Below are 23,061 nucleotides of genomic sequence, written 5' to 3' on the forward strand. Positions count from 1 at the left end.
CTTGGAGTTTGGGATGGGTGGGTGGGGGGTGGGGGAATGAGAGGGATAGCTGGGGTACTTTGATAGCATCTAAAATATTTTATTCAATTAAAAAAAATTTTTTTTAACAGATTTCTTTCTTCCTCTACTAGCCTCTAAATCAAATCCTTTCAGGGCATAAAAAGTAGTCATGTGTTGTTCCCCAGAATCTAGTATCCTGTACTTGGAACCTAGCAAAGGTTCAATTAATGTTTATTGACTAAACGACCAAATGAATGGCATGCTCATAGATTGGGACAACACTTCATCGGTTGTATACAGCTCAATTCACAGCTTGTACTGTACTAAGTGAAGACCTATCCATCAACCATTCCCTTCATTTCTCCAATTAGTTATTCAAAAATATTTATTGTTGTCTCCATGGGCTAGGAATAGTAGATACTGGTTTATACAAAGGTGAACAAAAGAAACATGATGTTTGTTGGTAGAGGTTACACTCTATCAGGCTCTGTCTCTCTCCCATTACCTCCACCCCAGCTCTACCCCCATTGCTTCTCACCCCTCAGTCTAGAATAAAAGCCTTTGATGGTGATTTTGTTTTTAAACACTGAATATCCTCCTAGATTGTCCCTCAAAACTACACCCCTACTCCCTTTCTGTGGAGTCTAAGTGGACTGAGTTTTCCATTACAAGTTCCTGATCTTAGCTACTGTTAATTCAACAACCACCACTGTTGGCTTGGCTTCCCCCTCTCATACTCCTACAGCTCCTTCTTCTATTGAACCCTCCCTTTTCTACTCATACTGATGTTCCAGAAATTAGTGAACAACTTTCTCACTGAGTGATTTTTCTTTACAATCGTATGGGTCAGATATTTCAGTTTTTACTAGTCTTTGTTATCCTTCCTTGTTTAAAAAGAAAGAGAAAAAAAGATGGGGCACCTGGGTGGCTCAGTTGGTTAAGCATCCGACTTTGGCTCAGGTTATGATCTTGTGGTTCATGAGTTTGAGCCCTGCATCGAGCTCCACACTGACAGTGTACAGCCTGCTTGGGATTCTCTCTCCCTCTCTCTCTCTGCCCCTCCCCCACTTGTCCACACACGCACACGCTGTCTCTCAAAATAATAAAGAAAGAAACCTAAAAAAAAAAAAAAAAAGAAGGAAATTGAAAGCTTGATTCATTCAGTTCTACCTGCCTGAAAACTGAACCTAATGTGACGTTAAATGTGATGAAATGGGATACAACAACTTGTTAATTTTGTCTTATGGCGAATTCTCTATCAACCAAAGACACAATTCTTGTTAATCAGTCCCTTGGGAGCATCCTTCTCCTGCCCCCTAGCCCACCCTTTCATTCCATTACTATCTGATGGGGGACCTTTTCCTCCCCACTTTGTTAAGGAGTATGATCCTCTGGCTCTGGAAATCTGACAGTCAAACCCAAAGTTCAATGTGCCATTTCTCTAAGGAGGCCTACCTCAGAGCCGTTAGGTGAATGAGAACCAAAATCCCAAAAGCAACTTCCTTTTTTTATTCACTATTTATGCAGCCTGTTGCTTCTTGAGAATATTACAATGGCAGCTTTGAATTGGGGTTTTAGGGGATCAAGACAACAATCCTTTCTTCCTCTTCTAAATTGAGATCAAACTGGGAAATAGACATACAAAACTAGACAGAGAAATATTACTACTACTTTTATTACTGATCCAATTAAATGGGGAACATGGATTTGGATCCCAAAGGTCTTGCTAACATTCTACCCCAGATTTAAACAGTCTTACCCGTCCAGCTGGGAAACAGCTACCTTCCCCAAAGAGGCAGCAGGCTCCTTACCACATGGCAGAGAACACACATCCTGGCACTGAGGCCAGAATTTTCTCAAAAATACTCACCTGTCTCTGAGTATGGCCCTACACTGAGGGGAACCTTGGCCCTACAAGGGGACAAAATGATCTTAGCACCTTTGTTTTCTACTAGTGAAGCGGCTCTGGTGATCTCATAGACATCCAGCCATTCTCTTTCCTCCAACCTTCATCTGGAAATAAGTTGTATCGCAATATGCTTTTAGTGGAGGATGTGACTTTTGTAAATTTTGTATGGTACAATGCCTTTCTTACCTGCCTCCTCATTGTGACTGTGTTGTACTTCAGTTTGTGACAAAGTATTGCCACAAAAGTAACATTTTTAGATTTTTTTTTATATTGCTCTGGGGATAGAATGTATATTTATGTTGGCATCCATCATTTTTGTTGCCACCAGTGGCAAAACCTCAGTTTAAATTACTGAATGTGTTTGGGTTTTTAGCAAGTTTTATGTTACTACTTATTCTTATTCAATATGCTCTATGAAAAAAGATGGGAAATGCTGCTGGGGAAACTTAAAAATACTAATAAGATAAAAAGCCCTAATTTAACCTCTAAAATGCTTCAAGACACTGGTAAACAGACATTATGTATCATGCATGATATTCAGGTGCTCTCAGAAGCTCTTGTAAAATTTGTATAAAGATTTTTTTTAATGTTTTTGAATTTATTTTGAGAGAGAGGGAGAGAGAGTGGGGGAGGGGCAGAAAGAGAAGAGAGAGAGACAACCCCAAGCAGGCTCCTCACTGTCAGCGTAGAGCCTGATATGGGGCTCAGTCTCACAAACCGTGAGATCATGACTCAAGCCAAAACCAAGAGTTGGAGGCTTAACCAACTTAACCACCCAAGTGCCCCCAAATTTATGTAATTTTAAACCTTTTTTTTTGAAGAATAAAGGAAAAAAGTCAAGAAGATAGTTTATATCCAGGTTAGACTGGATTCAAATACTATTTACCACAAATTGCAACAGAGGCATTTTATGTTTTGTTTTTTTTTTTCCCTAATTTGGTCTTTGTAACTGTTGTAACTTTGTAACTATTGAGATTTGTCTCAAATAGAATTTTATGGAGGTATTTTTGTTTTGTTTTGTTTTGGTGAGGGGTGATGGTGGGGAGACAAACTTTTTTTTAACATGGATCAAATTACAAATGAAACAGGGGATATTACTACTAATCCATAGAAATAAAAAAGATTATGAGGGAATACAGTGACTAATTGTGTGCCAAAAAATTAGTCAAACTAGATGAAATGGACAAATTCCAAGAAAGACACAAGCTACCTGAACTGATTCAAGAAGAAATAGAATACCTGAATAGACCTATAACAAATAAAGACAATGAATTAATAACAATGGCAATAATAATAACAATAATGCCTCCCACAAGGAAAAGTCCAAGTCCAGAAAGCTTAACTTGTGAATTCCAGAAAATGTTTAAAGAACACTAATGCTTTGCAAACTCTTCCAAAAAAATATAAGAGAACACCTCCCAACTCATTCTAAGAGACCAGTATTACTCTAATACCAAAACCAGTCAATTACTTCACAAGAAATGAAAATGACAGACCAATATACTTTATAGTAGTGAACTTTTTCCAGCAATATAAAAAGGATTATACATCAGGGCACAAAGGTGGCTCGGTTGGTTGAGTGACCAGATCTTGGTTTCAGCTCAGGTCATGATTTCACAGTTCATAGGATTGAGCCCCATGTTGGGCTGCATGCTAACAGTGGACAGCCTGCTTGAGATTCTCTGCCTCTCTGATCCTCTTACATTTGCTCTCCCTCTCTCAAAATAAATAAATAAATGTAAAAAAAAAAGGATTATATATCATGACCAAGTGGAATTTATTTGAGGAATCAAGATTGCTTCAACATATGAACATCAATAAATGTAATACATGATATTAATAGAATAAAGGACAAAACACATGATTATCTCAATGAATGCAGAAAAAGCACTCAAGAATATCTATCCTCTTTCCTATTAAAAACAGTCAACCAGCTAGGAATAGAAGAGGACTTTCTCAACCTGATAAATGACATCTATAAAAAACCTACAGCTAGCACTACTTAAAAGTGAGATTGAAAGCTTTTCCTCTAAGATTTGGAACAATACAAAGATGTCCACTCTCACCACTTCTATTCAACATTACATTTAAAGTTCAAGCCAAAGTAATCAGGCAAGAAAATGTAATAAGAGCATTGAAATTGGAGAGAAAGAAGTAACACTAAATCTATTTGCAGATGACTTAATATATGGAAAATTCTAAAGAATCCACAAAAAATAGAATTAATAAGTGAATTCATCAAAGTTGTAGGACACAAGATCAATAAGCAAAAATCCCAATTGTATTTTTATGCACTAGAAATGAACAATCCAAAAATAAAATTAGGAACACAAGTCCATTTGCAGCAGCATAAAAATAAATATTTAGTTAATTCAACAAAAGAAGTGTAAGATTTATAGACTTAGAACTATAAAATATTGTTAAAATAAATTAAAGAAAATCTAAAAAAAGTGGAAAGACATCCCATGTCCATGGATTGAAAGATTTAATGGGGTTTAAATAACAATAATTCCCAAATAATTATTAAAATAACAATAATTACATGTTCATTGCAATCCATATCACAATCCCAGCTGGTTTGTTTGTTTTGTTTTCGAAATCTGCAAGCTCATTCTAGAATTCATCTAGAAATGCATACGACCCAGAAGAGGCAAACAATCTTGAAAAAATTAACAAAGTTAAAGAACTCACACTTCTCCAACTTCAAAATTTACTACAGAAACAGTAATAAAAACAGTGTGGTACTGGAATAAGGATAGACATACAGATCAATAGAATAGGATGGAGAGTACAGAATAAACTCATATATCTATTGTCAACTGATTTTTAACAAGGGTGACAAGATAGTTCAGTGAAGCAAAGAGTAGTCTTCTCAACAAGTGATGTTGGTACCACTGGATATTCACATGTAAAAGATTGAAGATGGACCCCCTTACCTCACATCTAATATAAAAATTACCTCAAAATGATCATCAACCTAAATGTATGACCTAAACTATCTATCACTTAGAATAAAATATAGGAATGAATCTTTATGACCTTGGATTCAATAGTACTTTTTTTTTATGTTTATTTATTTTGAGAAAGAGAGTATGTGTGTGGGCATGGAAGTGAGGGAGAGACAGAGAGAGGAAGAGAGAATCCCAAGCAGGCTCCATGCTAAGATTGTGGAGCCCTACATGGGGCTTGGTCCCATGAACCATGAAATCATGACCTGAGCCCAAATCAAGAGTTGTATGCTCAACCAACTCAGCCACCCAGCACCCCCAGCAGTAGTTAAGTAATTAACTTAAATAAGACACCAAAGGTGTAGGAGGATAAAAAAGATAAATTGAACTTTACCAAAAGTGAAAACTTTTTTGCTTCAAAGGACATAATCAAGAAAGTGAAAAGACAAACCACAAAATATTTGCAAATCATATATAAGGTAAAGGAATTGTATTCATTGTATCTAACAAATATTATATAGATATCTCTATATATCTTACAACTCAATAACAAAAAGGCAAACAACCCAATTAAAAAATGGGTAGTGGGGGTGCCTGGATGGCTCAGTCAGTTAAGCGTCTGACTCTTGATTTCAGCTCCAGTCTTGATCTCACAGTTATTGGGTTTGGGCTCCGCACTGGGCTCCACACTGACAGCACAGAGCCTGCTTGAGATTATCCCTCTCCCTCTCTCTCTCTCTGGCCCTCCCCTGCTCTCTCTCTCTCTCAAAATAAAATAAAATAAACTTTAAAAAATGGTAGTGGATTTTTTTAAGTAAGCTCGACACCCATTGTAGGATTTGAACTGACAATCCCAAGATCAAGACTCACATGCCCTACATACCAATTGAGCCATCCAGGCACCCCAGGTGGTGGATTTGAATAGGTATTTCTCCAAAAAAGATATACAAATAGCCAACAAGCATATGAAGTGATGCTTACCATCATTAGTCATTAGGGAAATGCAAATCAAAACCACAGTGAGATACCACTTTATATCCACCAGGATGGCTATAATCAAAAAGACATGTAATAACAAAGGTTGGTGAGAATATAGAGGAAGTGGAACTCTCATGCATTGCTCGTGGGAATGTAAAATCATGCAACTACTTTTGAAGATAGTTTGGCAGTTTCTCTAAAGCTTAGGCATAGACTTACCACGTGACCCAGCAATTCCACTGCTAGGTGTCTACCAAAAAGAATTGAAAACATGTCCTCTCAAAACTGTGTACATGAATGTCATAGCAGCATTATTCATAATAGTCAAAAAATGGAAATAATCCAAATGTCTATCTATCAACTGGTGAATAATCAAAATGTGGCATTTCCATACAATGTGATATATTTTGGGCAATAAAAATGAAGGAATTCCTGGCACATGCTACAGAGTGAATAAACCTTGAAAACATTATGATAAGTGAGAGAAATCAAACATAAAGGACTACATATTACATGATTCCACTTATGTGAAATCTCTAAAATAAACAAATCTATAAGGACAGAAAGTAGATTAGCCCTTGCCAAGGAGTGGAAAGAGGGAGAGTAGGTAATGAGGATGGAAATTGTGAGTGACGATAATAGCTACAGGGTTTCTTTCTAGGGTGAACAAAATGTTCTGAAATTAGATAGCAGTGATGGTTGAACAATCCTGGGAATATACTAAAAAACTACTGATGAAAGCATTCAAAGAACTAAATAAATGGAAAAATGGAAAGATACTCCATGTTCATGGATAGGAAGACTCAATATTGTCAGGGTGCCATTTCTTCCCAACTTGATCTAAAGATTCAATGCATTCTCATTCAAAATACCAGCGGGTTATTTTGTGGGTATCAACAAACTGATTCTAAAGTTTATATGGAGAGGCAAGAGACCAACAGTAGCCAACACAATACTGAAAGAGAAAGTCAGAGAACTAACACTAGCTGAGTAATCAAGACAGTGTGACATTGACAGAACATTAGGCAAATAGATCAGTGGAACAGAAGAGAAGAGAAAAGTAGACCAGCAAAATATGGACAACTGATTTTTTTGCAGAGGAAGAAGGCAAATCAATGTAGAAAAGATCGTTTTTTTAACAAATTATGTGCTGGAACAACTGGACATCAACATGCAAAATAAGGAATCTAGATACAGACCTTACACCTATCACAAAAATTAAGTCAGAGTAGATCATAGACCTAAATGTAAAGGCAAAACTAGAAAATGCCTAGAAGAGGGGTACCTGGGCGACTCAGTCAGTTGAGCAGCCAACTCTTGATTCAGCTCAGGTCAGGATCTCATGATTCATGGGACCCTGAGTCAGGCTCTGGGGCTGACAGCATGGGGCCTGTCTGGGATTCTCTCTCTCCCACTTCCCCACTCTGAAAATAAATAAATAAACTTAAAAGAAAGAAAGAAAGAAAGAAAGAAAGAAAGAAAGAAAGAAAGAAAGAAAGAAAGAAATAAAGAAAGAAAAAGAAAGGGAGAAAATGCCTCGAAAATAACATTGGAGAAAATCTAGGTGACCTTAGCTCTGGTGATGATTTCTTAGAAACAACACAGATATGAGCCATGAGAGAAAGAACTAGTAAATTAAACTTCATTTAATTTTTTTTTAATGTTTATTTTTGAGAGGCAGAGACAGAGTGTGAGCAGGGGAGGAGCAGAGAGAGAAGGAGACACAGAATCTGAAGCAGATTCAGGTTCTGAGCTGTCAGCACAGAGCCCGACGTGGGGCTTGAGCTCATGAACCACAAGATCATGACCTGAGCCAAAGTCAGACACTTAACCAACTCAGCCACCCAGGCATCCCACCATCCGGCAGAATTCTTAATCAGGTACCTGGGTAGAATCAGGATTTTTTTTTTCTTTTTTTTTTAATCAGCTAGGGCTTCACCTGTTTTTACTGGATATGTTCTGCAGTATCATTATATTGAATTGTTCTATCAAAATTTCTGATGTCTCTCACTTTCAAACAACCCAAAATGTAATAGGACACTTAATATTAACAAAGCCAAAAAAGTTTTTTAAGTAAATTCCAAGGCAATAGAGCTACCCAAACAAAATTATGTCATCACAGAACCCAGTTTAACTCTTGGGACAATGCAAAACCACATAGCTATTTCCAAACATCATAGCAGAAATTCAATGTTGAATAGAGAAAGAAGAGAAAACCTTTTCAGTTTTATCCTCTTTTGCTTATCAATCATTTCAGGACAATTATCTGAAGCTATGACTTGTAAACATAGTTTCAGTTGTTTATGGTACTGTGTTTAATATGTAGTGGGTGGAGGTGGAAATCACCTGTAGAAATCGTTTCCTCTCTTCTGGTGGGACACTTGAGATCTTCGTGTGTTGTTACAAAATTTAGAAATTTACAGGTTGGCAGTCTCAGTTTAGTCTCATTAAACTGTGGTTTAATGAGTTTAGTGATTTTGATTTTCCACCAGCAAATCAAAACCTATTCATTTTCATTTCCCCCTTTGAAGCCCCTCTTCTGGTACCTGGGGGCTGATTTGAGTGTAGGTTCTGTTTAGTGACATAACTTCCATCCTCTCTTGTGTGGGTTCCTTTTCAGCCCTTGCAGAATGATTCCTGCCAATGCATAAAAGCTATGGAACTGATTAGATCTATGAAACCTGCCTCCTAGTCAAGATGTCCCTCTTTGTTTCAAAAATTTTTTTTTAACGTTTTTTCTTTTTTTTTTTTTTTTTTTGAGAGAGAGAGACAGAGAGAGACAGAGTGTGAGCGGGGGAGGGGCAGAGAGAGAGGGAGACACAGAATCTGAAACAGGCTCCTGGCTCTGAGCTGTTAGCATAGAGCCCAAAGTGGAATTCAAACTCCCTAACCCTGAGATCATGCATAACCTGAGCCAGAGTCAGCAGCTTAACAGACTGAGCCACACAGCTGCCCTGAGAGGACTTTATTTTACAGGAGCGGGATGGACCTAATGGAGAAGGCGAGGCCAAAGATATAAAGGCAACAAAAGAGGGAGACTCTTGATTTCCGCTCAGGTCGTGACCTCATGCTTTCTAAGTTCGAGCCCTGCGTCATGTGGCTTTCCACTGACAGTGTGGAGCCTGCTTGGGATTGTCTCTCCCTCTCTCTGCCTCTCCCCTGCTCATTCTCTCTCTCTCTCTCTCTCTCTCTCTCAATAAATAAATAAAACTTAAAAAAAAAAAAAGAAAGACAACAAAAGATAATTGAGAATCTCTAGCAGGGACGGGAGTGGTAGGGTAAATTGGGCAGGTAAGACATACTGGAGGGAAAAAAGAGGTAAAGATATAGATTAAGCTGGGAGGTTTGAAAGAATGATGAGATACTGGGTAGTGTCATTTTCTGGAGGCATTTGGAATCATGATAAGAGGCACCTTAAAATAAAGAAACAGTCAAGAAGTTGAATTGACTGGATGAGATGAATGAGTGAGAGAGATAAATCTCTGACCACTCCCAAATTTGGGGCTTGGGCAATGGGTGGATGATAGGGTTGGAGTACAACAACAACAACAACAACAACAACAACAACACAGATTTGGGAGGAAAATGTGTTAAGGATGAGTTCCTTTGTTTACATGGAATCCATCAATAGTGCATATTGCATAAGGCATTTTGCCTCTGAACTTTGGGATCCACAGTGCCCACTGCAAAGATAAACCCGCTCTTCTAAGCCTTGTGTACATAAAATAGTGTCACAGAAGCATTCTGCTCTGCTAGGGTCTCACTAGCTTCCTTCCTTAGTGGAATATAAGAAAAGGCTTTTCAGAAGGAACATGAAGTGGAGAATTTATTTGACCTATGAACTTTTTATTTTTTAACCATGACTACATTCCCTTGACTGGATATTGGATACCAAGCTATATAGGCTTTACTAGGAGTTCTGCATGAAAAATGGCAATCCGAAAGTCTCAAATGAAAGGAAAACTGAGGTTATTTAGGAAGAAGATTTTTACAACAACTAAAGGGAAAATTGAGGGGATAAAAGAGTTTAAGAAGGAGAAACAGGGAGAGTGGGAGAAAAAGGGTTCGCCAACAGCCTGGGGAAGTAGTGATTCTGAGGAAAGAATAATGTAACATAGAAGACGATGACTGAGTTGGAGGGAGGAGGAAGACAAAACCCGGGGAAATTTGGAGAGAGGGAGTGTGAAAAGGAGAAACTTTTTAAGGTTGGAAATTGAGGGCGGTGACCATGGAGTGGATAGGAAGACGAAAAAGAGTGTCATGTGGGAATGAAAAGGTTTCCAGGTTGAGGTAGTGGGTGGAGAGAGGATGGGGTGATGATAGAGGGTGAAGAGACCGCGGCGGGTGTTTGTGGGCGAGGGACAAGAGCAATCTGGGAGGAGCAGGTGGCCGAGGCAGCCGCGGAGCAGGCCTGGTCCTTCCAGGTTTCCGCCGCAATCCGCGCCTGGAGGATGCTCCCTGGCAGCGCGCGAAGACCGTGGGGAAACCAAGCAGGGTCAGTCACCGGGACAGGCGCGGCCAGGCCCGGGAAATCCATGAAGAGGACCGACAGCGGGTCCTGCTGCCGCCGCCGCCGCTGCGGCTGCAGCTGCTGCCGCCGCGCGTCCCGCCGGGCGCACCGCGCGCCCTACTGGCCCGGGGACGCGGCGCGAGCCCCACCGCCCTCGCGGCGCTCCCCTGGCCGGGCACGACGGCGTCCCGAGGCGGCCGGGAGCTGGGCGGCGGCGGCCGAGGAGGAGGAGGAGGCAGCCGCGGCGGCTGCACCCTGGATGAGGTGAGAGCCCCGCGGGAGCCCCGGAGGCTGCGGTCCGCGCGGGGAGCGGGGGCGCGCGGCGCGCTGGGCGGGAGGACCGTTCCCGGGGCTGGGCCCCGGGGGCTGAAGAGGTTGGCGCCGAGGGCCATCAGCTAGGACAGGGGTTGGAGGGCACCGGGCAGAGGGTTTGCGGGGCGTTGATGCGGCCGGTGGCGGGGCAGGGCGGAGAAAAGCCAGTGGGGGAGTTGCCTAGAAATCAAGGTGTGGCTCCGCGTTATACCGGACTAAAGCTGGGGAAACGCGTCTCTGTCCCATCCAAGGTCTTTGCCGGATGCGTAGACGCCCGTTTTGTTGGTGGAGATGAGGTTGAAGGCCATGTCTGTTGATGGAGAGATGAGCACATGATGCAGAAGGCCATGCCAGGGTGGAAGCATTAGGGAAGGTAAAAGCAGATCAGGAAACGCGCGCGAGTACGCGCTGCTTTCTCTCACACCCTCTTTATCTGTGTATCTATATAATTTTTATTTATCTAAGAGACAAACAGCACGGTGGGGTTGGTGATGGTTCTTTCTTCCTAGGCCACCTCTCTTCCCCTGCAGAGCTGTGGCCATGCCTGTTGGCCGGATGAGGCGTGCAGGACAATCTCCACTTAACCCAGCCCCTTCCTTTGCGCTGAAATGGAAGACTGGACAGATTAGGCCCACATTTTCTTCATGTAGCATCAGCAGGACAAAAATCTGCCATGCATATGATTTTTTGGAAAAGAGATTGTGCTACCGCCGTTCTTGAAACAAGCCTTTCCTTGCCTTAGCATTTTTAGCTTACTCTTTTATGGGAACAAATCATACTGCAGGGCAGTGGTGGCTTTGGTCTCTAAGCTGCCGTCAACTAACTGGGAAATGAAAAAAGTAACTTGGTTTCTCTGGGCCTCAATTTCCTATGCATAAAATCACGATTTGGATCTTTTGAGGATTAATTACAGAACGAAATATTAATGGAATCTGTTTTCTGTGTTTAGGACTATGCTTTATTTGTGAATTAGGAAACTAGTTTATTCACACTTCGTTGTATTTACTCATCACACTGCCCACTGTGAGAAAACTGAGTCAAAGTCATTCAATTGACAGTGCTTAATGGAATCATATGTCTATTAAGATACCCATAAAAAATTACTGCTTTTAAGAAAGTATGAGGCAACACCTAAAACTAATATAACACTGTCTGTTAACTAACTGGAATTAAAATTAAAACTTAAAAAAAATAAGGAACAAGGCAAAAGTATTCATTATTTGATTTTTTATAACATGGAATTTTAGCCCAAACAATTACTTTTTTTTTTTTTTTTTAACATGTGTATCTCTGCAGTGTTGAATAGTTTTCACAGACTACTTTGGGTTTTTTTTTTTAAAGCTTGAAACAAAAAAAATTTAATTTGAACATATATCTATAATTTAAAGTCTTTTTAACTGTTTATACATACACTGTGGTGAACGCTTTTGATCAAAAGAGCAATGCTATTGCAAAATTTAAAATGGATCATGACTCATTATAAAGATGTGATTTTTTTTTTTTTTTTACGGTCTTTGGTAACAAAAAGTTACCAAATTAGAATTTGGTTCTCTACATTGTGGTTTAATTGTTTAAATAGACAGCACACTTTAATTATTTCCTTAATGGCTATTCATCTGACAGACCTCCGTATTCATCTTAGTTGATGTAACAAGGAGCCTTCAAATGTTTTTTTAACATTTCAGGAATTCCCAAATGAAACTGTGTCAGGAACTTCACTGAGGTTGGTGCTACTCTGACCCCCATTGAAAAATTCTCTAGGAATGCGCAGCATTTTTTTTTTAAGTTTACTTATTTATTTGAGAAAGAGAGAGAGCACGAGCAGGGGAGGGGCAGAGAGAGAGGGGGAGAGGGAGAATCCCAAGCAGGCTCCACACTGTCACTGCAGAGCCAGATGCAGGGCTCAGACCCATGAACCATGAGATCATGACTTGAACTAAAGTCAGATGCTTAGCCAACTGAGCCACCCAAGCACCCCTGTGTGGCATACTTTCATTTTTTATTCTTTTTTAAGGAGGCTTCACCCCCAGTGTGGGACTTGAACTCACAACTCCACAATCAAAAGTCAAATGCTCTACCAATGGAGCCAGCAGGGTGCCCCTTTACTTTTGAAAACACACCTGTCTTATCTACAGTATTAGAGGTTTATGAGTATGAGAGACTTGTCCTTGAGAAGGGGCGTTTTTGGTATCTAATTTTCTGACTATCAAATCAATTTTAAAAATGGAAGAAAACACCTCTGCACATTATCCAGATTCAATTTACTTCTGTTATTTATTGAGCAACGATGGTGGAGGCCAGGACAAAACTGGATGCAAAACTGCCCTCAAGTAGCTCAGAATCTATAGTTCTACACCAGTTATGGAGTAAGTGCTATAACAGAAGGGTGAAGTGGGGAAATGAGAAATAAATAAATTAATAAATAAATGAATTAATTAATTAAAAGGATCTCTTCAGGGAAAATGGACTGTGTCCTAAGAAGCCATACAAGGTGACATTATCTTGGAAAATATGTTAGAATCTGGTCTTGGGGCACCTGGGTGGCTCAGTCGGTTGGGCGTCTGACTTTGGCTTAGGTCATGATCTCACAGTTCGTGGGTTCGAGTCCTGCATTGCGCTCTGTGCTAACATCTCAGAGCCTGGAGCCTGTTTCAGATTCTGTGTCTCCCTCTCTCTACCCCTCCCCCACTCACACTCTGTCTGTCTGTCTGTCTGTCTCTCTCTCTCTCTCTCAAAAATAAGCATTAAAAAATTTAAAAAAAAAAAGAATCTAGTCTTACCTTGTCGAGTCTGTTTCTCAGGCTGATATTAAACAAATCCACAAGACTGCTATCTAAACCCAGAATGACAAATTATTATGAGGATTTATTCTCAAAAATTAAAATGAGGATTCTAACATCTCGGGGAACTAGACCCTCTTCTGTTACTCTAGTAAGGTCTCTTGGCATACTTGCCACATTTGGAAAACAAATTATAACCAAAAGATTGTTTATGAAACTTGAATTTAAAACAAGGGAAAGTAATCAGTGGATTCCAGATTTTGTAAACTTTAATAGCTTTAAACAGAGTAACAGGATACAAATGGGTTCTTTATTCCCCGGATGGTGAGCGTGCACCTCTCTTCTCATGTACTCCCTCTCTGTTTCTATCTCTGACACACTAATATTTTCAGTTAGGTAATAATCTGTTTGGCTCGGGAATCCTTGTGTGGTTCCAAGTGCTGGCACATCTTTTCTCTGAACCGGTTTGTCTTAATTGTAAACTTTACATTTCAAAATGCAAGCTTACTTTCTTTTAGGTGAAATTCATGATGGGGGTAAGGAAGTGGGGTCAGGGCATTTTGTTACAGCACCTACATGCTGGCATTATGAGCCAGATGGTTAATGGCTACTGAATGTGGTGCTAAGAACCAGAGGACCAGAGAGGGCTTCACACACACACAGGAGGTGAATTTTGTCTGGTCTAACAAAATAATGAAGCCAGGGTTGGGTGGGAAGCAAATTTTAGCAGAGGGATAAAAACAGATGTATGGCCCTGGGAAAATGCTTTCTTGAAGTGAGACCCTGGATAGAACTTTTCAATGAGGATTTAATTCAAAAGTGATCCTCTCTTGGGGCGCCTGGGTGGCTTGGTCAGTTGAGCGTCCGACTTCAGCTCAGGTCATGATCTCACAGATCATGGGTTCGAGTCCCGCATCGGTTCTGTGCTGACAGCTTAGAGCCTGGAGCCTGCTTCAAATTCTATGTCTCCCTCTCTCTCTGCTCCTCTCCCACTCTTGCTCTGTCTCTCTCTTTCCTTCAAAAATAAATAAAAACATTAAAAAAATTTTTTTTTCAAAAGTGATCCTCTCTCAAGTATACAGTTGTTTAAGAAGAGGAGTTAACTGAGTTGCCAGCTGCCTCTGGGTGCATTTTTGAACCCTAGCAGTTTGCATGTTTAGGTGGATAACCTGGAACCAGCAGACAACTGTTGGGGGTAATGATGTCAGAGAAGGTTAAATTTCTAACATCAAACTTCAACCATTATGTCTCTTTAGCCATCTCTCTTTTTGTCATTATTATTTTGTTACTGCTGTATTGAGATATAATTGACATAAAATAAACTGGGCAGATTTGGGGCGCCTGGGTGGCTCAGTCGGTTAAGCGTCCAACTTTGGCTCAGGTCACGATCTCATGGTTTGTGAGTTCGAGCCTTGTGAGTTCGAGCCCCGCATTGGGCTCTATGCTGACAGCTTGCAGCCTAGAGCCTGCTTCGGATTCTGTGTCTCCTTCTCTCTCTGCCCCTCCCCACTTGTGCTTTGTCTCTCTCTGTCTCTCAAAAATAAAGAAATGTTAAAAAAATTTTTTTTAAATAAACTGGGCAGATTTAAAGTGTACGATTGGAAAAGTTTTGATACATGCATGTATCTGTGAAATTATCACATGCTTATCATCCCCAAAAGTTTCCTTCTTCCCTTTTATAATCCTCCCTGCTGTCTCTTGCCCCCCTAACACACAGGCAATCAACCACTGATCTGCTTTCTGTTGCTCTGTTAGTTTGCATTTTCTAAAAATTTATATACATGGAATCATATAGTAAGTATTCTTTGTTTCTGTCTGGGCTTCATTCACTCAGCATAATTATTCTGAGTTTTATCCACGACGTTGTGGGTAGCAATAGTTTGTTTTCTTTTGTTACTGAGTAGTATTCCCTTGTATGGATGTGCCACAGGTTGTTTATTTATACACCAGCTGCTTTATTGTTTCCAGTTTTTTGGCTATTACAAACAAAACTGCTGTGAACATTCGTGTACAAGTCTTTTTGTGGACCTATGCCTTCATTTTCTTAGGTAAATTTCAAATAGTAGAGTAGTAGGCATATGTTTAACATTTTAAGATACCACCAAACTCTTTCTCAAAGGGATTGTACCTTTTTATTTCCCACTAGCAATATATGAAGGTTCCCACTTCTCCACATTCTTGTCAACACTTATCATTGTCTGTCTTTTTTATTATAGCCATTCTAGTGTGTGTGAAATGGTATCTTATGGTTTTGATTTGCATTGCCCTAGTGACTACTGATGTTGAACAGTTTTTATGTCCTTAATTACCATCTGTATATTTTTGGTGAAGTGTCTATTGAAATCTTTTGCCCATTTTTTTATTGAGTTGTTTGCTTTTTTGGTGATTAAATTTGGGAGTTCCTACGTATCTGAAATACAAGTCTTTATTATAGAGGTACTTTGTAAGTATGTTGTCCCAATCTATATCTTGTCTTTCTATGTTAATAAGTGTCTTTTGAAGACCAGAAATCTTTAAATTTTGCCAAATAAGCCCAAACTATCGAACTGTTCATGTTCTAAGAAACTGCTGCTTAACCCAAGGTCACAAAAATATTCCCCTATGTTTTCTTCTAGAAATTTTATAGTTTTACATTTTATGCTTGGTTTATGATTCATTTCAAGCTAACTTTTGCATGAGGTACAAGGTATTGATCAAGGTTCATTTTTTGCATATAGATTTCCACTTATTCCAACATTGTTTGTTGAGAACTCTGTTCTTTCTCCATTTAATTTCCTTGGCAATTTATTGAAATCTATTGATCAAATATATGTGGGTCTATGTCTGAATTTTCTATTCTGTTCCATTCATCTATTTGTCTAAGACCAATACCATTTGTTTTGAAGTCCACTAACTTTATTGATATAAAAAACTTTGCAAAGACATAAAAGGAGCCACATAGCATAAAACAGACTAGAGACAGAAGTGGGGGTGAGGGAAAGGCTGGGAATCCACTCAGATAAGCTGATAATTGTCTACATGAAACTGGCAGGGGAAGAAGAAGGGAGATGCATGTAAGAGTCCGAATTCCAAAAAAGCTGAAATGGGGAGGGGAGCGAACTCCCCAAGGATCTTGAAGTATATCACAGGTGAGTATGACAACAGCAATATCTTCCTTCGTAGAGGACGGGGGGGAGTCCCCACATGGCTGCAAACTCTGGAGACCCAGTGCTGGGACTAGAGATTGGGGGCTCCCTAGAGAGCCTCACAGAAAGGTGTCACACCACTCTGGGAGGCACCCGAAGCAGTCCCAGGATTGCGGGGCATTGGCACCGTGTGTGTCCTTGAGCCATTCCCGAAGAGATCTTCACCTTTCTTTAGCACCAGAAACTGGCCAAGGACACCACGTAGGCCTTGTCAAAGCCCCCTTCCTCCAGCTACTTGTCCAGAACTCCACTGATCCTGGCTAGACTCCCTGTTGGCTCTTCCCCCATGGGCTCTGCCACAGACTCTGTGCTTTGGGGAGGTTGTCATCTTGATCAGCTTAATTGTCAGCTCCTCCCGCCGCCCAGCTGCTCCTACCGATACCTCAGCCCACTCCATGCTGTCTTGATCACAGCAGCTCTTTATAAGTTTTAAAATCTTGTAGTGAAAGTCCTCCAACTTTGTCCTTCTTTTTCAAAATCATTCTGGCTATTCTAGGTCCTTTGTATTCTCATACATATTTTAGAATCCACTTGTCAGTATAGACAAAAAGCCTGCTGGTGATTCAACTGGGATCACATTGACCCTATAGATTGATTTGGAGAGGATCAATATTTCAAAAATATTGAGTCTCCCAGTCCATAAACATGGTGCATATCTCCATTTATTTTGATGAGTGGTTCTCAGTTGGGGGTAACAGATATAACAGTATCTAGACACATTTTTGTGGGATTTTTTGGGGATGTGTGTGTGTATTTGGACACATTTTTGTTTATCATACCTCAGGACAAGGGTGATTCGGGCATCTAGTAGATGAAGGTCAGGAATGCTGGTAAACGTTCTACAAAGCACAGAACAGTCCCTACAATGAAGAATTATCCAATCCGATAATAATAATAATAATAATAATAATAATAATGTCTTTAATTTCTTTCACCAGTGTTTTGTTTTTAATGTATCCTAGTCATGTATCTTAGAGACACTTATGCCTAGATTCTTCATATTGTTGATTCTCTTATAGTTGATAATATCTTAAAATTTTCAATTTCTGATTGTTTATTGCTAGTTTATATTGATTTTTCCCTATTGATTTTGTATCCTGTAGCTTTGGTAAATTCACAGTTTAGTTCTAAGAGATTTTTTTTATAGATTTGATAGGATTTCTACATGATGATGTCGTCCCCCCAAGAAAGAGAGATGATATTTTAATCCTCTTTCCAATCTCTATGTCTATCTGTCTGTCTGTCTGTCTGTTGTTTGTCTTTACTTTATTGCACTAGCTAGAGCCTCCAGTACAAAGTTAAATTGAAATAGTGAGAGCAAACATCTCTGCCTTGTTCCTGATCTTAGGAGGAAGGCATTCAGTTTTTCACCATTATGTGTGATATTACCTGTAGATTTTCCATAGGAGCCTTTTATCACATTGAAAAAGTTCCCTTCTAGTCATAGTTTTCTGAGGATTTTCATTAGCAATGGATGCCTAATTTTACATCTGTTGAGATTATTGTATCATTTTTTCCTTCTACATTCTGTTAATCTGGTGAATTACAATGATTGATATAAGAATGTTAAAATTGGGGCATCTGGATGCCTCAGTTGATTGGGCGTCCAACTCTTGATTTTGGTTCAAGTCATGATCCCAGGGTCATGGTATTGAACCCCAGGTCTGGCTCTGTGCCGAGCATGGAGCCTGCTTGAGATTTTCTTTCTCTCCCTCTGCCCCTCCCTCCCTCTCTTTCTCTCTCTCTCTAAAATTAAAAAAAAAAAAATGTTAACATCAATGTTGGGTGCCTGGGATAAATCCCACTTAGTTATGATTTACTATACTTCCTATATATTGTTGGATTAGATCTGCTAAAATTTTGTTAAGAATTTTTGGGGCACCTGGTTGGCTCAGTGGGTTAAGCATCCGACTCTTGGTTTCAACTCAGGTCACAATCTCACCGTTCGTGGGTTCGAGCCCCGCATCAGTCTCCGTGCTGATGGTGCAGAGCCTACTTGGGATTCTCTCTCTCCCTCTGTCTCTCTGCCTTTACCCCACTCATGATTGCTTGCTCTCTCTCTCTCTCTCAAAAATAAGTAAACATTTTAAAAAATTAAGAATTTTTGCATCTGTGTTCATGGGGGATATTGGTTTATATTCTCTATTTACAATAACTTTGTTTGGATTTTGTATAAGGACAATATTGGCCTTAAAAAATGAGTTGGGGGCACCTGGGTGGCACAGTCGGTTGGTTGAGTGTCCAACTCTTGGTCTTGGTTCAGGTTATGGTCTCACAGTTCTGGGTTCAAGCCCCACATCAGGCTCTGCATTAACGGTGCGAAGTCTGCTTGGGATTCTCTCTCCTTCTCTCTGCCCCTGCCCGCTTGCGTGCACACTCTCTGTCTCAGAATAAATAAATAAACTTAAAAGCAAAAAGAGTTGGAATTCCCACCTCTTCAATATTGGGGGAGAGTTTGGGTAGAAATTGCATTATTGCTTCCTTAAATGTTTGATAGTATTCACTAGTAAAGACTTTTAAGCCTAGATTTTCCTTCTGGGAAGGTTTTTAATTACAAATATAATTTCCTTAATAAATATAGGTCTATTTAGCTTATCTGTTTCTTCTGGGGAGAGTTTTGTTAATTTGTGTCTTCCAAGAAATTTGTTCATTTTTTCTAAGTCGTCAAATTTATTGCCATAAATTTAAAAATTTTGCAAATTGAAACATAATTTTCTTATTAGTACTTTAATATTTGTAGAATCTGCACTGATGTCACCTTTCTCATTCTGCATATTGGTTATTTGTGTCTTCTCTTTTTGTTTCGATAAACTTGATCTGAAGTTTATCAGTTTTATTTACCTTTTCAGAAAACCAGCTTTGGCTTCACTTAATTTCTCTATTGTTTTTAGTGTTTTGAGTTTATGTGCTTTACCCCGGTCCTTCTTATTTCCTTTCTTCTGCTTACTTTGAATTTCATTTGCTCTTCCTTTTCCAGTTTCTTAAAGTGGATGGCCAGATCATTGATTTAAGACCTTACTTTTCTACTTCAACTTCTTTGGTTCTGTAAATTTCATTCTAAGTACTGCATTAGCTCTATGCCACAAATTTTTATATCTCCTGAATTCATTTTCATTCAGTTTAAAATACTTTCTCTTTTCACTTTTGGTTTCTTCTTTGCTCTGTGGGTTATACAGAAGTGTGTGTCTTGTTGTGTGGAAACCAATTTGACAATAAATTTCATTAAAAAAAAAGAAGTGGGTGTTTAGTTTCAAGACATTTGAAAATATTTCAGACTTCTTTCTGCTACTGATTTCTGACGTAATTCATTTGTGGTCAGAGAGCACATCTTGTATGATTTGAGTTCTTTTACATTTGCTGAGAATTGTTTTATGGCCCAGACTATGATATGTCTTCGTAAATGTTCCTTGTGCACTGGAAAAACATGTATCCTGCTGTTGTTGAGTGGTGTGTTTTAGAAAGATCGTTTAGATCAAGTTGGTTCATTATGTTGTTCAAATTTTACATATCATTATTGACTCTGTAGCTAATTTTTTATCAATTTTTGAGAGAGGTATGTTAAAATTTATTAACACAAATTTTGAATTTGTTATTTCTCTTTGCTTTCTGTATTTTTAAAAAAGATTCCAGGGGTGCCTGAGTGGCTCAGTCAGTTGAGCGTCCAACTCTTGATTTGGACTCAGGTCATGATCCCAAGTTGTGGCATCTCTCTCTCTCTCCCTCTGCCCCTATCCCCCACTCATGCACTCTCTCTGTCTCTCTAAAATAAAATTTAAAGTAAATAAATAAACAAATAAATAAATATTAAAAATAGAAGATTCCAAAACGAAGCTTTATTAGCTACATAGCTTCTCCGTGAGTTACCATTCTCCTTTTTTATTTTGTTTTTTTTTCTTTAAAATGCTAAACTCAATGGTTTTATCTTAAGTTGTGCAAAATATTGGTATTACAGAATGCTGAAATATTTTTTATGTCACTCAAAGGTTAACTGAAACATCTGAAAGGAATTGTTTTTATAAAAACATTAAAATATTAATTATTTTGGGTTGCCTGGGTGGCTTAGTCAGTTGAGCGTCCGACTTCGGCTCAGGTCATGATCTCGCGGTCTGTGAGTTCGAGCCCCACGTCGGGCTCTGTGCTGACAGCTCAGAGCCTGGAGCCTGCTTCAGATTCTGTGTCTCCCTCTCTCTCTGCTCCTCCCCTGCTCATGCTCTGTCTCTCTCTCAAAAATAAATAAAGATTAAAAAGATTAAAAATATATATATTAATTATTTTTTACAGATCAAATAGAATTTAATTTTCATTTGTTAGCCTATTATATTCTCATTTTGAAAGTAAAATATATCCAAAAGAGTCTAAGTAATTGGTTTTGGGCATTTCTATACCACAAAAATTTTATTTATTTATTTTTTAATTTTAAAATTTATTTTATTTTACTATTATTATTTTTAAATGTTTATTTATTTATTTTTGAGAGAGAGAGAGAGAGAGAGAGAGAGCGAGCGCAGGCCAGGAAAGGACGGAGAGAGAAGTAGACACAGAATTTGAATCGGGCTCCAGACTCTGAGCTGTCAGCACAGACCTGACGCGGGGCTCGAGCCCACTGACTGTGAGATCATGACCTGAGTCGGATGCTCAACCGACTGAGCCACCCAGGCGCCCCCACAAAAAGTTTTTTGATAAGCACATCCCAATACTGTGCTAGAGGCAGAGTTATTTCGTTTCTAGATTAGCTGATCTCCTTGTTATACATTGTATATCATGGCAAACAATTAGAGCACCACCCACAGTTTTAGACTTCAGTCTGTATTACCATTCTTCCCAGAGGTTTGCTCCTGGTGGTATAAAGAAGAGAAGTAGCAGTATGAACAGTTTGAGGACTAAGCCTTGAGAAGATAGCAATGAGATAATAATGCCTTTCTAAATTGAATCAACATCAATAGAACTGCTATGGACATGAGCTTAAAGTGCCTTTTCGTCCCCTTCCCTAAAATGTGGACACTCCATTTATCCCTAACCTAATGCAGGTACCATGGACCATATTTCCAGTGCCCATTTTGATTTATAAATCCTAATCTTTTCATTAATTTGAAGGAGTCTTTTAACTTTGAAGGATACCCGAAAGAGCTTTATTGCACTTCAGAATTTGAAAGTCCCCTGAAATCTGTCCTTTAAAAAATTCTCTGTACTGTTTTTTTGTGCTATAAGAATCTTAGATGCATTAAAGAAAAGATTCTTATGTGTGTTAGCCTGTGATTTTTATCTCCAGCTAATATAAATTATACCTAAACTTTAATTTTAAACATTTTTTAAGTTTATTGATTTATTTTGAGAGAGACAGACAGAGAGCAAGTGTGAGCAGGGAAGGGGCAGAGACACAGGGAGAGAAAGAGCCTGACGTGGGGTTGGCCTGAGGAACCGGAAGATCATGACCTGAGCTGAAGTCAAGAGTCAGATGCTTAACTGAGCGCCCCGGGTGCCCCAGAAGTTGATTTTATTCTAAGGACATTGGGAAACGAAGGAAGGGTTTGAAGCAGAACCATGATATGATCTGGAAAAATAGTTAAAAATATCACTGTGCTTTTGTAGAATACACTTTGAGAGGCCAAGAGTGGAAACAGAGGAAGCTGCTTTGAAGACTGTTGCAGTAAGTAGACCAGGTGTGAGATAGGCTGATTCATATAGGGTGACCATATAGTGGTCCGGCTGGTAAGAAGCGAACAGATTCCAAATATATTTTGGGGGGTAGAGCCAACAGAATCAATGGGGTATTGGATGAGGGGAATGAAGTTTAAAAAGGAAACATCACAGACCTTTTTAAAGAGAATAATTTAAACCCCAAAACTGCTCTAAGAAAATGAAGTCTATTTAAACTAAAGATTTTTTTTCCTATTAATGGAAAAAAAGAAGATTAGTTTTCCCCCACGGCCTCAGGAATTAGTTCAGGGATAGGCACTGGACTCAAACGGGATTCTTCAGGGGCCCCCTAAAAGACGCAGCCTCTGTGCTAATGCATGTGGGCCTCAGAGCGTAGGGCCTGCTGGCAGATAACTCACTGCCTTGCAGATGCTGAAAATGAAATCAGAAGAGAAAATAACTGAGATGGAGAAACAGGACTTCACTGTACTAAGCTGCATTTGAAACACCGGGCTGAAGTTTTCTCCCCACTCATGATGGGGGTGGTGGTGGTCAGGTGATGCAAGACATCACTTCTCCAACAGGGAGGACCCTGGGTACTATAAACAAGTATCGTAACAGAGAGTTGCAGAAGATAACCAGATGGAGAGCCTCACAAATAAAGGGGATTTGTACTAGATCCCACAGGAGTTCCAAACAGAATTCTGCAGTTTAGATCCTGATCACTGACATGCATGGCAACCGCAGTATCATTGTCATTGTGATCATTACTGCATGTGTAATGTGCGTTATTAACAATTAT

General features: G+C 39.4%; 1 protein-coding gene and 1 pseudogene across 1 annotated transcript in view; one reads left to right on the forward strand and one right to left on the reverse strand.

The window, feature by feature from the left end:
• The first annotated feature begins 10,370 nt into the window (after positions 1-10,370).
• The window catches only part of LOC122240822 (myomegalin-like), a 113,610-nt gene continuing 100,919 nt past the window's right edge, over positions 10,371-23,061 (forward strand). Inside the window, exon 1 of the mRNA XM_042993921.1 lies at positions 10,371-10,609. Within this exon, the coding sequence (XP_042849855.1) occupies positions 10,371-10,609 (239 nt within the window). The remainder of the gene's footprint in view (positions 10,610-23,061) is intronic.
• On the reverse strand, positions 16,682-16,950 carry LOC122240823 (annotated as a pseudogene).

Source organism: Panthera tigris, chromosome C1 (genome assembly GCF_018350195.1).
Source record: "Panthera tigris isolate Pti1 chromosome C1, P.tigris_Pti1_mat1.1, whole genome shotgun sequence".
Classification (NCBI taxonomy): domain Eukaryota; kingdom Metazoa; phylum Chordata; class Mammalia; order Carnivora; family Felidae; genus Panthera; species Panthera tigris.